Source organism: Salmo trutta, chromosome 25 (genome assembly GCF_901001165.1).
Source record: "Salmo trutta chromosome 25, fSalTru1.1, whole genome shotgun sequence".
NCBI classification, from domain to species: Eukaryota; Metazoa; Chordata; class Actinopteri; order Salmoniformes; family Salmonidae; genus Salmo; species Salmo trutta.
This window is the reverse complement of record NC_042981.1, coordinates 6,801,009-6,815,996: the sequence shown is the minus strand read 5'-3', so window position 1 is coordinate 6,815,996 and position 14,988 is coordinate 6,801,009. Positions and strand designations below refer to the sequence as shown.

Below are 14,988 nucleotides of genomic sequence, written 5' to 3'. Positions count from 1 at the left end.
CGATAGATTGAAATGGCTTGTATCGAGCGATAGCCCTGGTTCTCACAGACACAGCAGTGTATATTTTCCACCTGTGGTATGTAGGATGTGAAATTTGACACCACTTGAAGGTGGGATGTCCCTCCCACCATTTAATTCTCTCTTCAGATTATCCAACAACTCCTGGCTGAACCCTACGACACTGACAAAGCACATACATTTACATTTAAGCCATTTTGCAGACGCTCTTATCCAGAGCGACTTACAGTAGTGAATGCATACATTTCATACATGTTTTTTCTCCGTATTGGCCCCCCGTGGGAATCGAACCCACAACCCTGGCATTGCAACCACAAAGCTAGCACATGCCGCGTTCACAAAGCTAGTCGGAACTTGGACTCTCAGAAACGTTTGACTTGCTAACTTGTTGAACGCGGCACATGTGTATACCTTACAACCAGTTAGCACATGAAAAATTTCACAGCTTCCTAGTTCTGACTAGCACGTGAACGTGGCAACATGCCTGCAATAGATACACACGGCGAGGCAGGGCTTAACATGCCCATGCGCCCCGAGTACAGTACAAACTCAGTACTCCCATTACTCCTGTGTTAAATTGCCAACTTTACTCATTACCCGATAAAACATTTTTTTATCATTCTATGAACATTTGGGATATGCTTGATAGGTTTAACGTACTTCCATGTTGTCTAAATCAACTACCTAAAAACACTTTCATTCTGAACGTGAAAATGTTTAGCATGAACAGATGTCAAATGGAAGGTATGATCACGATTAGCAGTCAAAGTGACGATTCTAACGAATTTTCTTAAACTAGCTATCTAAATCCTGCTGTTTGTTTGAACAATAGTAGGAGAAAAGACCAGCACATTCATTTTCACCAACTGCCCAAGGACCAGGTGAGAAGAACATCATGGTTTCAGGCTATTGCGCTGCTATGATGATGATGGAAAGCTGTCTGGCTCTGGTTATTTGATAAATCTAGGAGTGTTCGAAGCACTTCATCGCTGGTATGTCGTTACCACCTGTTTGTATCTAAATAGCTATGTGTATTGCATAAATCTTGCTAGTTAACTTGTAGTAAGGACTAGTGAGCTGTATCCAACCAAATGACAGCTATAATATTCTTCGGCATTTGGATATTAATGCAAACCTGGATATTCCACCAACTAGGTGCTGTATTACCATAGGTTACTTTGGGCCATTTGGTAGGGTGGTCTCCCCAGCTGGTTTCCGGCAAGTTGAAAGGGCATACAGTACCAGTCAAAAGTTTAGACACACCTCCTCATTACAGGATTTTTCTTTATTTTTACTATTTTCTTCATTGTAGAATAATAGTTAAGACATCAACACTATAAAATAACACTTATGGAATCATGCAGTAGCCGAGACAGTGTTTAAAGAAATCAAAATATATTGTATATTCGAGATTCTTCAATGTAGCCACCCTTTCCCTTGATAAGGGCTTTGTACGCTCTTTGCATTCTCTCAACCAGCTTCATGAGGTAGTCACCTGGAATACATTTCAATTAACAGGTGTGCCTTCTTAAAAGTTAATTTGTGGTATTTCTTTCCTTCTTAATGTGTTTCAGCCAATCAGTTGTGTTTTGACAAGGTAGGGATGGTATACAGAAGATAGCCCTATTTGGTAAAATACCAAGTCCATATTATGGCTAGAAAAGCTCTTATAAGCAAAGAGAAATGACAGTCCATCATTACTTTAAGATATGAAGGTCAGTCAACATAGAAAATGTCAAGAACTTTCAAAGTTTCTTCAAGTGCAGTCACAAAAAACATCAAGTGCTATGATGAAACTGGCTCTCATGACGACCACCACAGGAAAGGAAGACCCAGTATCAAGCCACAAGGTGAGACCCAAATGCAGACACAGGAGGCAGATGGTTGGAGTCTTACAGTGTTTATTAATCCAAAGGGGTAGGCAAGAGAATGGTCGTGGACAGGCAAAAGTTTTAAAAAACAGATCAGAGTCCAGGAGATACAAAGTGGCAGACAGGCTCGTGGTCAAGGCAGGCAGAATGGTCAGGCAGGCGGATACAAAGTCCAGAAACAGGCAAGGGTCAAAACTGGGAGGACTAGAAAAGGGAGACTGCAAAAAGCAGGAGAACGGGAAAACCGCTGGTTGACTTGGAAACATACAAGACGAACTGGCACAGAGAGACAGGAAACACAGGCATAAATAGACTGGGGAAAATAAGCGACACCTGGAGGGGGTAGAGACAATCACAAGGACAGGTGAAATAGATCAGGGCGTGACACCCAGCTTTACCTCTGCTGCAGAGGATAAGTTCATTAGAGTTAACTGCACCGCCGATTGCAGCCCAAATCAATGCTTTACAGAGTTCAAGTAACAAACACATCTCAACATCAACTGTTCAGAGGAGACTGCGTGAACCAGTCCTTCATGGTCAAATTGCTGCAAAGAAACCACTACTAAAGGACACCAATAATACAAAGAGACTTGCATGGGCCAAGAAACACGAGCATTGGACATTAAACTAGTTGAATCTGTCATTTGGTCTGATAAGTCCAAATTTCAGAGTTTTGGTTCCAACCACTGTGTTATTGTGAGATGCAGAGTAGGTGAACGGATGATCTCTGCATGTGTGGTTCCCACTGTGAAGCATGGAGGAGGAGGTGTGATGGTGTGGGGGTTCTTTGCTGGTGACAATGTCAGTGATTTATTTAGAATTCAAGGCACACTTAACCAGCATGGCTACCACAGCATTCTGCAGCGATACGCTGCAGGTTTGTGCTTAGTGGGACTATTATTTGTTCTTCAACAGGACAATGACCCAACACACCTCCAGGCTGTGTAAGGGCTATTTTACCAAGAAGGAGAGTGATGGAGTGCTGTATCAGATGACCTGGCCTCCACAATCACCCGACCTCAACCCAATTGAGATGTTTTGGGATGAGTTGGACCGCAGAGTGAAGGAAAAGCAGCCAACAAGTGCTCAGCATATGTGTGAGCTCCTTCAAGACTGTTGGAAAATAATTCCTCATGAAGCTGGTTGAGAGAATGCTAAGAGTGTGCAAATCTGCCATCAAGGTAAAGGGTGGCGACTTTGAAGAATCTAAAATATATTTTGATTTGTTTAACAATGTTTTGGTCATTACACATGTGTTATTTAATAGTTTAAGTCTTCACTATTATTCTACAATGTAGAAAATAGTAAAAATATAGAAAACCCCCTGAATGAGTAGGTGTGTCCAAACTTTTGACTGGTACTGTATAGGCAAGCCAACAATAATCAACTTTTCTAAATACCTAGACCGTTCAAGGGCAGGCAAACACTGGAAGTAGTTACGCGACATATCTAAGACTAGCTAATTCAATCGAGATTAACTTCTCTCGCTAGCCAGCCAGATAACGTCAGCTAACAGGCAAAAAAGCTAGGGGTAAACAAACAGTGACAGCTCTATTAGCTTTACTGTCAGTGTTAGCAGGTCGGGTAAAACAACAGAGTGACAGAAGACGTATCATGCAAATAATTTGCGCTACCGAGTGGCGCAGCAGTCTAAGGCACTGCATCTCAGTGCTAGAGGCATCCCTACAGACCCTGGTTCGATTCCAGGATGTATCACAACTGGCCGTGATTGGGAGTCCCATACTGTAGGGTGGCGCACAATTGGCCCAGCATTGTCCGGGTTAGGGTTTGCCTGGGGTAGGCCATCATTGTAAATAAACATTTGTTCTCAACTGACTTGCCTAGTTAAATAAAGGTTAAAAAAAATGAGGTGTTGTGACAACCAGTAATAACGCTGCTGAAAACCTTCATTAAAACATAAAAAAAGTGTCAGTAGTTTGCTTAGGCTGCCGCCAAAGTTAGAATTATTACACGGGACTACTCTACGGCTGTACCCTACTCGGGGGCGTGGTCATGTTAAGCAACTTCTCGCCGTGTACACTACCGTTCAACAGTTTGGGGTCACTTAGCAATGTCCTTGTTTTTGAAAGAAAACGTCCATTAAAATATCAACTTGATCAGAAATACAGTGTAGACATTGTTAATGTTGTAAATGACTATTGTAGTTGGAAACGGCAGATTTTTTTTAATGGAATATCTACATAGGCGTACAGAGGCCCATTATCAGCAACCATCACTCCTGTGTTCCAATGACACGTTGTGTTAGCTAATCCAGGTTTATCATTTTAAAAGGCTAATTGATCATTAGAAAACCCTTTTGCAATTATGTTAGCACAGCTGAAAACTGTTGTGATAATTAAAAACTGTCCTTCTTTAGACTAGTTGAGTATCTGGAGCATCAGCCTTTGTGGGTTCGATTACAGGCTCAAAATGGCCATAAACAAAGCACTTACTTCTGAAACTCATCAGTATATTCTTGTTCTGAGAAACGAAAGCTATTCCATATGAGAAATTTCCAAGAAAATGAAGATCTTGTACAACGCTGTGTACTACTCCCTTCACAGAACAGCAAAACTGTCTCTAACCAGAATAGAAAGAGGAGTGGTTTCCTTACATCATAGCACAGCAGGAGGAAGTGGTTTCGTCGCTCTAGAACATTCAGAGATCGCTTTATAGTCAGTAATCTAAAATATTTTGTAGATTTTAAACAAAAATACACTTTCTGTTTGTCATAGACGGACGATTAGTATAAGAATATAGGCCAGTTCCTACTGAGTTCAGGAAGCCAAGCTGGAGCTCTGTGATGTTCACAGCGGTGGGGCAGATGTTTTGATCAAGAGAGACACTTAGAAAATATGCATTTTACAGGTATAAGGAAGGTGAAATCATGTAGTTAGTAATTTTATCATTTGATTATGCTGTATTTAGAAAGCATATCAGTAATTTCAAACCTTATTCATATAGTTTTGTTGAATAAGAAATACATCATATCAAATATTTTTTATTTTCATATTTTATCATAGTTGTATTTACTTGAACTTGTGTCCTCAAAAGTGACTATACCTCAACAATTTACAACAATTTTTTTTTTATCAGAAAAGTGAGATTTTAATATGTACTATGTAGCATTACTAGTTATTGTTTATGACCCTCTCATGATGAATAGTTACTTTTGGGGATTACGTAGATGACATTTTAGATTACATTTTAGATTACATTTCACTGACGATTACAATTAGTTTCAAGGAGTGTTTGAGGATTACAAGGGTGTTTTACCAACTTCACAACCCAGGAGGAAAAAATGTGAATTTACAGTAGCTTCAGAATCACAGTAAAAAATAAGTTGTAATACAGACTAATAAATTATAGGTTCCATTTAGTGGGTTAAACACTGTGCAAACTGCAGGCTGTGTAGCTATGTAATGTATTGTATATTTAACGATGTTTTTCTCCATTTTAAAAATCCAGTCAGTGTGTGGTGATAACATGAAATACGACAGCTGAAAATATCTGAAATACAAATATGAATGCAAATCGGATTATAATCCTTTTGGGAAAAAAAACCCATATTAACACATTCTCAGTATGATAAAAAAATATATATATTTTCTATAACCAGAAATAGTTCATATCTCTCGTACCTGCCTAATGAATGCATGCAGCATGTGTGCTTTCCATACAATTTACTAACCTAATTTTGTAGTTATTTAAATGCAATGGATATTCTGCACACGTTTTAATAGAAAGGAGATAACACTGGAAAACTAAGTAGACTCCTTTCAAATAGCTTTCTTATGAAAACATGGTGCACCTGCAGTCTCACAATTTAGAGATTACCGGGGGAAGTTGGAAGCCATTATATAGTTGCCCATGGTTCCAGCCCTTTGGTTCTCTTTCTCCGTCTTCATATTCTGCCGGAAGCCATCTGGCCAAGGCGCTGTTGGCTGTGCCCCAGAAAGGCTTTTGCCTGAAAAATATGTTTAAATCTGTCAAAATACCCCACAATACAAAACAGGTGTGTATGCCATCTCCGATTGCAACATCTCACAGAGAATAAGTTAATTATAGTGCATGGTGGGAGTTTTTAGAGGAATTGTGTGGAAATCAACAGAAAATAGCTATGTGTGTGTGTGTGTGTGTGTGTGTGTTTAGCTTGTGTCTGTGTGTGTGGGGGGTGGTATTCAATTTCTAGTTACTTAAAAAACATCAAATACTACAGTAATTTTTTTAATCTATGAAGAAGAAAAAAAATCTACTTTCTAACCTATTTTGAGAAATGTAAAATATAAGTATAAACAAAACTTATTGTGGATGTTCAGATTGAATGAAAACGATACAGGAAATATACCAGACACCTATTATTGCAGACTCCAGATATGGAACGGTACTTGTTGGCGAGGCAATCGTTGTGACAGAAGGCTGGGAGAACGGGTGGAGGACAACCCGACAGGTCTGCAATCAGCGCCAAGTCCTCCAATGAAAGGAGCTCTTGAGAAGTGACAGCACTGAGTTAACTAATGCAAATAGTCTGCAACAGATCGTCTAATTAGGCTGGTCAGGGCAGCCATTTTGCAATTCAATAATATTGCTGACACTGTATATGCGAAAGGCTTATCTTTGACGTTTAACTCTAAGTGAAGTGTGCATCTGCATGCATCTCTTCTGTGTCGTACCAGTATCTGGCTCAAGTTAGAACCACACAGATCTCAGGAAGTTATTTGACTATTCCACAGAATAGACATGACCTTTGTGCTGTCATTGCAAGCATATAGCATAGCCTACATTACTCATATATATAGTGTGATAACGGTTGAAGTGAAATATGACCATAGACCTACCTGATGCAACAAGAGCCCTTTTATGTCTCCGACTGGCTCTGTCCTTTAGAATACATAAAGTTGTGTCAAACACCTCTGCAGCTCTGGAAATCTCTTGGGTCTCAGGCTCTGCTTGCCGGAGAAATGTAAACAGCTGCATTGGGGACCGGAGTGTGCCTCGCCTGTGATTCAGAGGAATTGGCAGATAAGTAGTGAAAAAGCGGACCCCGCTCCCCCCCCGATCTTACTTTTTAAAAAAAAGTAATGTATCTAGGAACACTCTGACATGAACCATGCACACACAGTCATTAGGTGCATTACTCTGTCCTGGTGTGACATAATGCTGTGTCCACCATCTGAAGGCTTTCTTGAAAGGAGGAAAGGAGTAATCCCCCATTATCAAATGATGCTCCTGGAAGAGTCAAACATAAGACTTGTAAGGAAAACAACCATTATATATAATATGGAAACATAATATAGAGAGCGTTTCTATTTATTTACAAATTGTTGGAGAATGTATACAAAAAAAAAACAAGGCAATATTATTTTGATAATAATAAAGCTAGTGTTGTGATCCCTGTAGTAATTTGGCAAGGAAGAAAGGGACAGTGACATTCTGCTCTGTTACTATATCTCCTGTAAAGCAGTGAGGGAAAGTTGCATATACCTTTTGAATGGCACCTAATGTGGCTGAGCAGGAGATAATTAGTAACCTCTCTAGGTTACCCGAAGTGACATGTATCGACATCATGACATTACGTGGAGGGGGAAGTAGATACTGAACCCAATACAGACTGATGTGATCCAGGAAATACCCCCTCAGACAATAGGGCTTTAGAATGAGCAGTCACATGTCACTCTCACAAGGCTTTCAATTGCACAGATCTGATACCCTTCTCATATCAACTATCATGTGGGTTTTCATTTCCTTCAAATAGATGTTAAAAAAAATATATTTTAAAAAAGATGAATGTTTAATATGCCCTATTTAATAGCTCCGTTTTCCCCCTGACAATCTCCCCAAGATACATCGCACTAGCAAATACCTATTGGGAGGGAGACTGCCATGTAGAAGTTGGTCATTAGAGAACAGTCTAATTCCCCCATCCTGCCTGGACGGAGGAATTAGACTGTTCTCTAATGACCAACTTCTCAATTATATAATCCATAGTATTATATAAGTTTTTTTATGTCCTTGGGTGGAAAAGTTGACACGAATAGAATATAGAGTATGTGCAAAATACAAAATACATCTGTGTTTAATTCAATCACGCACACATAATAAAATAATCAATAGGAACAATAACCAAACAAAAGAGAGAGTACTCACGTTTGGAGTTTCTGGCCTCGTCACTTAAAAACCTCATGAGAATCGCGCAGTATACAATGGCATATTTAATCAGGTTGAAATGTCCAGCCATGGTTTGGTGATACCTGAATGTACAGTAAGTCAATCGCAGAAATATATATTTAAACTTTTTCATGAGTAACTATGTTAATTTAAAAGCAGTAGACAATCCACCAGGAGCTGAATGTGATAAAATATGATAATACTTAATGAGTGACATGTTTAAAGCAACTCCTAGTAACTGCCATAACGAGTATTTCAAGAAGTTACACCAAAGCTGCGATCGAACAACATATTTGCCCACCTTTTTTCCGTTTTTCTCAGAGAAGACTCTTGTCGTCTGTTGGCAAGGAGAAAACTGTCTTGTTGGTCTGGTTTCATAGTGTCTGGCATTATAAGAGGTTCAGTTATACTTGGTTGACTACGTTGCAGAAACACTTCAAACCTTGTTTTCTTTAGCTGCACACTTTGCCTGCACTGCCTACGCATTTAGAAGACAGAGAGACATGGTGTGTATCTCATGGTGTGTATCTCACCATGCATGTCTTGCCACTGAATTGTGCATCAAAGTCTTGCTTATTTGAGCTAGGAAAAAGAAAGGGAAATTACCTTTCTGACTCAGCGTGAGATTACCTTGTCTTTATTATGTCTGAGCAGGAAACATCACTGCCATTCTACCAATAAGAAAGGTACCATCCTGTATTTTATAGAGTAATGACATTTAGATACTGGCCATGTTACATATTATATATACATGTAAAATGCTGAGATGTTATTGTAATGTGGTAACCGTTACAATGGAAGATTTTGCATAAATGTACAATCGTATGACATGTAATTTAAAAGAAGGCCTTTACTAACATCAGAAAGTCTCCCAATGTATTGTTTGTGTCAAATTGACTGACACTGTTTATTCCCAGTGGTCCTTCTGCATTGATAGTGATTTATCTCCTTGCAAGGTTGGATTTTTTTGTCAGGCAGTTTTCGTTCCACTACAGTGACTAACTGTGTGTCCACAGATGTTATGCGTTTCTTTCAGATAGTAATTCTTCACAAAATAATGTTCACGCTGCTGCTCCCATATACTTCTGTCCTCTCACGCTGTCATTTGTAATTGGCTTAATTTAACAGTACAGTAACCTCTTTTTCTAATTCTCTAAAACAGCCTTCAGGATTTCTTGTAATAAGAGAGTAGGCACTAGTTCTCTTGGAGACGCCCTCAGACGCCCCTAATCACAAATGCTTCAGTTAGCATTCAGAGCTTACTGTTGCCTCTGTCGTCAAGAGTGGGTGTCATGGCCCCGCGGGAGATTGAGTGAGGCACTTGAGCTCTGTACTTGACAAACTGCTGATGAAACTGCATAGCATTACCAAGCAGGCCGTGACTTCAGTTCAGCGGAAGGACATGGTCCATGTCTTCAGGATGTTCGTTGAAACTCTCCATCTTGTTGTTGTTCTTCATGGTGTCTGATTTCTCTCACAGAGATATTCTGTATATCGGTTCAGGTTTGGTTTCTGCACTTGTCTTCACCCCCAAAAAATGATGGTGCTACGGAAGAAACCTGAACGGTGAAAATGGCTCAGTCTACAGGTGTGAGAGGTGCTATTTAGGAGCCTGTTGTACAGCGCCTACTGTTACGAGTCCCTGTTTAGCACCCGCTGGGAGGTCCTGGCCTAGCAGGTACAGAGTATCGAAAAAGTGAAAGATTGTGCACCGACGGTTGCATGTGGTGTGACATTCTGAACCACTGGGAAGAAGTGCCGGAGGTTGCCCCTGTAGTGCAGAACCTGAGGGACTGGCCATCTAATGAGATGGATTTGAAAGACAATTGGAGAGCAGTGGAACATACAGCAGACAATTCAGTCATGCATTTTTTTTTGTTGTTTCTTGACCATTTGAATCTGCCCTTTAGAAATTCCATACAGAGCTCAACAAAACAAAACTTAGAAATCTGATCAAAGTCAAGCTACGGACAGGTGGCAGAATACCTCCAATTAGGAAAACAAAATGCCAAGCAGAGCCCTAGTAAACACATTTTGAATCTAAGAATGGGACAACAAAGTTCTAAGCAAAATGTTATTGCTGTATAATTTAAAAAGAGTTTTTCCTGTCACTGGTCTCAATTTCCTTCTTACCCTATTCAAGACTCTTCAAGCAGCAGATGGCCTTTGTTCCGCAGCAAATCAAGAATATTGATTTGTTAGTCGGCGTTAATTTCCACCATCAATAGCTGTGAACATTTAAGGTAGGGCGCGGAATTCATTAAAAGACCATTTGACAATAAGGAGGAATGATTTGGGATTTATTTAGTAATAGAAAATAAAACAAAAGAGGCTGAGTGATAATACATATAGATGTATGTGATGGTTAGCGTTTGTAATGACTGTCAGACTGCATGGCTTCATAAAGTAAAAGATTACAAAACTTAAAACATACATGTTGATTTCGTTTCATAAACTAGCATTTTAGTCATCTGACAGATACAGTATCCTAAGATAACATTGCTACAATAATCCTGCATCTTCTTCCCCTGGTGACCTTCCACACAACCCTTTGTTATGGGAGAATATCAGTGACTAGCAGTGAAGGTCTACATAAACTAAAACACCCTCTGGTGTCATGAACGCCTCCACCAAGCCCTGCATTAACACAAAACTCTCCAGACACTCTTTTTCCCAAAATCATGCAGCAGCCACGCTCTGAAGTCATGCTGAAGTCATGGAATAAGTTAAATCAACCAGAGAGTATAGCCCAGTAGAACACTATTTCCAAAATGTTTTCATGTCTATTGATTTGTACAGTATAATCTGTTCCGCTTTTACTTTGCAAATATGAAGAAAGAAAAAAAAGTTCACCTACAAATGAATTCCAAAAACTTTGCAGTGAACCTAGAACATAGAAACCCTCTTTGTGACTGTAGGCATATTCATAGGTTGGGTCGCGTCACTGGGTCCGTCACTGGGTCGCGTCATGCCATCGTCATGAACGTTCTCAAGCCGTCCTCTATCGGCGGCGCCATAGTGGTGCTCTAAAGTGGTGATACACCCAGGCTAACTACTGTTTCATCTAAATTACACTAATAGTGCCTGGAAATATGATGACTGCTAAAGTAATTAAATATTTAGTAGGAAACAACATTGCCAGAATTATGATGTTGTCAAATTTACTGTAGACAAATGGCAATGTTGTCATTAGCTATCAAAGTTTGTAAAAAGAAAATAGCAATGGTAATGTTAGCTAGCTAAAATCTGGTGGCCTTCCCTCAATCTTAGCTAGCTAGCTAACGTTACACTGCATCTAAAGCCAATCTGGTGACGTCAAAATGATGACAAAAGGTTTTCCTACTAATTATTTGCCTCCTTTTGAATTTCCAAGCTACTGTAATGCATTTATGATGAAATCTTCATCTGCGCTCATTGACAATGCTTTGAGTAAAATGCTCAGTCAGGCATCAGTTCAAAACGAACGCTCAAAACAGTATTGTGACGAAACATGCAACCCATGAATATGCTTTTCTACATGGAAAAAAAAATCTATCATTGAGCATATTCATACTGTAATGTCAATAACAACCAATTAATGCAAGTATAAATATCCTCTACTTCCAAAGTCAAATATGTTTTTTTTTTTATATTTTCCTTATTATTATTTAACAAGAGCCTTACAAAAATAATAGGAACAAGATATACATATCAATTTAGTTTGAATGTGCATAAAATAGTCAATTAGCTCATGTGACTAAACTGTACATGACAACACAAAGAAGTGTCTAAATCATGTATTTTCCAGAGATGCTTTGACTGTTGACAAAGACAGGGTCCACAGAGGCCACTTTGGAAGCGATAAAAGAATGAATACAATGTAGGACTGCCGTCAGATTGGAAAACTCCAGCTCCTGCAATGAAAAGAAAAACCCTGAATACAAATTCTAAGAATTACTCTTAAGAGTTTGCATAACATTTACAAAATGTTTGCATACATAAAAATGTCCCAATTACTTTTGTAACAAATAGGCACTTGTATCTATTACTACTACTACTACTACTACTACTAACAACAATAATATTAGTTAATAATATTACTCTACTGGTTCCCCACATGGCATTTACCAGAGATAGTTTGATTCTATATATTGATGAGGTTATTAAGTGTCCACGGGAGTGGAGGCTGCTGAGGGGAGGACTGCACATAATAATGGTTGGAACGGTGTGGAGAGAATGTCATCAAACACATGAAAACCACCCCGATTTAAAGGTGCCACCAACCTTCTGTGGAACACAACATTCAAACATTCTGCCTTCTATCAACACTCTCCTCAGTGAGGACACTGCAATGCAATGGAACTTGAGTAGTTAGTTATTTAATTTAACCTTTAACAAATTCTTATTTATAATAACGGCCTACCGAAAGGCAAGAAAGAGGCCTCCTGCAGGGATGTGGGCTGGGATTAAAAATAATAATAATAATAAAAAAAAAATATATAGGATATAAACACACATTACGACAAGAGAGACAACACACCACTACATAAAGAGAGACCTAAGACAACAACATAGCAAGGCAGCAACACATGACAACACAGCATGGTAGCAACACAACATGACAACAACATGGTAGCAACACAACATGACAATAACATGGTAGCAGAACAAAACATGGCAGAAGCACAACATGGTAGCAGCACAAAACATGGTACAAACATTATTGGGCACAGACAACAGCACAAAGGGCAAGAAGGTAGAGACAACAATACATTTCGCGAAGCAGCCACAACTGTCAGTAAGAGTGTCCATGATTGAGTCTTTAAATGTAGATGGAGATTAAACTGTCCAGTGTGAGTGTTTTTTGCAGCTCATTCCAGTCACTAGCTGCAGCGAACTGAAAAGAGGAGCGACCCAGGGATGTGTGTGCTTTGGGGACCTTTTAACAGAATGTGACTGGCAGAACGGGTGTTGTATGTGGAGGATGAGGGCTGCAGTAAATATCTCAGATAATGGGGAGTGAGGCCTAAGAGGGTTTTATAAATCAGCATCAACCAGTGGGTCTTGCGACGGGTATACAGAGATGACCGGTTTACAGAGGAGTATAGAGTGTACCTTCATCTCTATCTGTTTGTTTTCAGCATTCTTGAAGAGGAGTTTAACCCTTGTTTTCCCATCATCAGAGGAGCCTTTCAGTTGAGAGAATTTGTATCTCCATAATATCTTCTACAGAGGATAAGAGTTGACAATATAGCAAGGGTTCATTATTATTAACTAATCAATAAACAGTAGGTATTAACCAGTCTAGCATGGATAATACCCCCCTACTGTATAGCCTGTTGAACATTCAGTTAGAATAGTGAATGAACAATGACTCACCTTCGAGGAGCTCTCGGAACAAGTGAAGCCAGATCCAAAGTCTATAGTCAAACACAGTACTTTACCCTGGCTGCTGCACATGTAGGTCTTTGACTGTTGATAGAAAGAGCTGTATTTAGAGAACAATCAGACATTTCAACATATACATTTTGTAATGGTAAGATTCAATATGTCAGTCTATTGAAGCATCTCAAACTAAAACGATTCTCTGCAAAAATCTGTGGGATTATCAGAACAAAGCAGCTAGTGAAGAAAGGTTGAAATAATGTGCATGTTCATTGTGTTTCCATTGAGGGGTGTATCTTAGGTGGGTGGTTTACAAAAGGAGTAGTTAGGGGATCCTGTTTAAGCTTTTTGTGTGAAAGCTTAGGAACTGCTGTCGGGGTCAGAGTACAGTCTACATATGGATTATTGTGAAATGAATTTCTTCCAATGCTTGAACTTCCTCTGAGCTTTGAATACACCCAACCCTCTTAAAGGATCAACAAACTGTGAACGTGCAATGCTGAAATAGGCTATCCATTTATATAGCCCTGCTATTGCTGCAGGCGTGTTCAGTCCATTATGCTTGAGAGGAATTTAGATCGTGTCAACTGAGAATTCTTCTAAACTAGTTAAAATATACTTATTCATGTTACCATACTAGAACGTATTGATTGCTTTACATGTATTAGAAATGTATAGGTTAGGGTCAATGGAGGGTGGATAGGAACTGGGTGTATGGAAAGTTACTGAGTGAGACAAGGGGAAGTGCAGAAAGTTCATATTCTGTTCAAACATGTTATTGTTTAATATCAATGTTTCTAAGGAGGGAGGCCAGCTGAAGGGCAGCAGGTCGTCACTGATAAGGCAGGTCAGCTGAAGGGCAGCAGGTCGTCACTGATAAGGCAGGTCAGCTGAAGGGCAGCAGGTCGTCACTGATAAGGCAGGTCAGCTGAAGGGCAGCAGGTCGTCACTGATAAGGCAGGTCAGCTGAAGGGCAGCAGGTCGTCACTGATAAGGCAGGTCAGCTGAAGGGCAGCAGGTCGTCACTGATAAGGCAGGTCAGCTGAAGGGCAACAGGTCGTCACTGATAAGGCAGGCCAGCTGAAGGGCAGCAGGTCGTCACTGATAAGGCAGGTCAGCTGAAGGGCAGCAGGTCGTCACTGATAAGGCAGGTCAGCTGAAGGGCAACAGGTCGTCACTGATAAGGCAGGCCAGCTGAAGGGCAGCAGGTCGTCACTGATAAGGCAGGTCAGCTGAAGGGCAGCAGGTCGTCACTGATAAGGCAGGTCAGCTGAAGGGCAACAGGTCGTCACTGATAAGGCAGGCCAGCTGAAGGGCAGCAGGTCGTCACTGATAAGGCAGGTCAGCTGAAGGGCAACAGGTCGTCACTGATAAGGCAGGCCAGCTGAAGGGCAGCAGGTCGTCACTGATAAGGCAGGTCAGCTGAAGGGCAACAGGTCGTCACTGATAAGGCAGGCCAGCTGAAGGGCAGCAGGTCGTCACTGATAAGGCAGGTCAGCTGAAGGGCAACAGGTCGTCACTGATAAGGCAGGCCAGCTGAAGGGCAGCAGGTCGTCACTGATAAGGC

The 14,988-nt window shown here is 40.3% G+C and overlaps 2 protein-coding genes across 3 annotated transcripts in view; both read right to left on the bottom strand.

The window, feature by feature from the left end:
- Positions 1–5,708: 5,708 nt before the first annotated feature.
- LOC115161764 (thyroid peroxidase-like) lies at positions 5,709–6,880 on the bottom strand. Its single transcript, XM_029712550.1, has 3 exons — positions 6,728–6,880; positions 6,245–6,377; positions 5,709–5,856 (listed from the first exon to the last, which is right to left on the bottom strand). Exons 1-3 carry the CDS (start codon positions 6,864–6,866, stop codon positions 5,709–5,711), a joined length of 420 nt encoding a protein of 139 aa, XP_029568410.1. The 5' UTR covers positions 6,867–6,880.
- Positions 6,881–10,340: 3,460 nt separating this feature from the next.
- LOC115161929 (gamma-2-syntrophin-like) overlaps positions 10,341–14,988 on the bottom strand; it is a 76,710-nt gene continuing 72,062 nt past the window's right edge. For both annotated transcript variants that reach the window (XM_029712771.1, XM_029712772.1), the window contains 3 exons: positions 13,416–13,508; positions 13,152–13,262; positions 10,341–11,950 (listed from right to left, as the gene is read on the bottom strand). In XM_029712771.1, coding sequence (XP_029568631.1) covers positions 11,825–11,950; positions 13,152–13,262; positions 13,416–13,508 — 330 coding nt within the window. In that variant the 3' untranslated portion in view covers positions 10,341–11,824. The remainder of the gene's footprint in view (positions 11,951–13,151; positions 13,263–13,415; positions 13,509–14,988) is intronic.

Bases quoted from the DNA above. Each gene is read 5' to 3' on its own strand.
- LOC115161764 (XM_029712550.1), bottom strand. From the start codon at position 6,866: ATGCAGCTGTTTACATTTCTCCGGCAAGCAGAGCCTGAGACCCAAGAG. The intron at 6,378-6,727 runs GTAGGTCTATGG...TCACTTCTCAAG, and splicing joins AAGGGCTCTTGTTGCATCAG to AGCTCCTTTCATTGGAGGAC. The intron at 5,857-6,244 runs GTGTCTGGTATA...CATATTTTTCAG, and splicing joins TCTGGAGTCTGCAATAATAG to GCAAAAGCCTTTCTGGGGCA.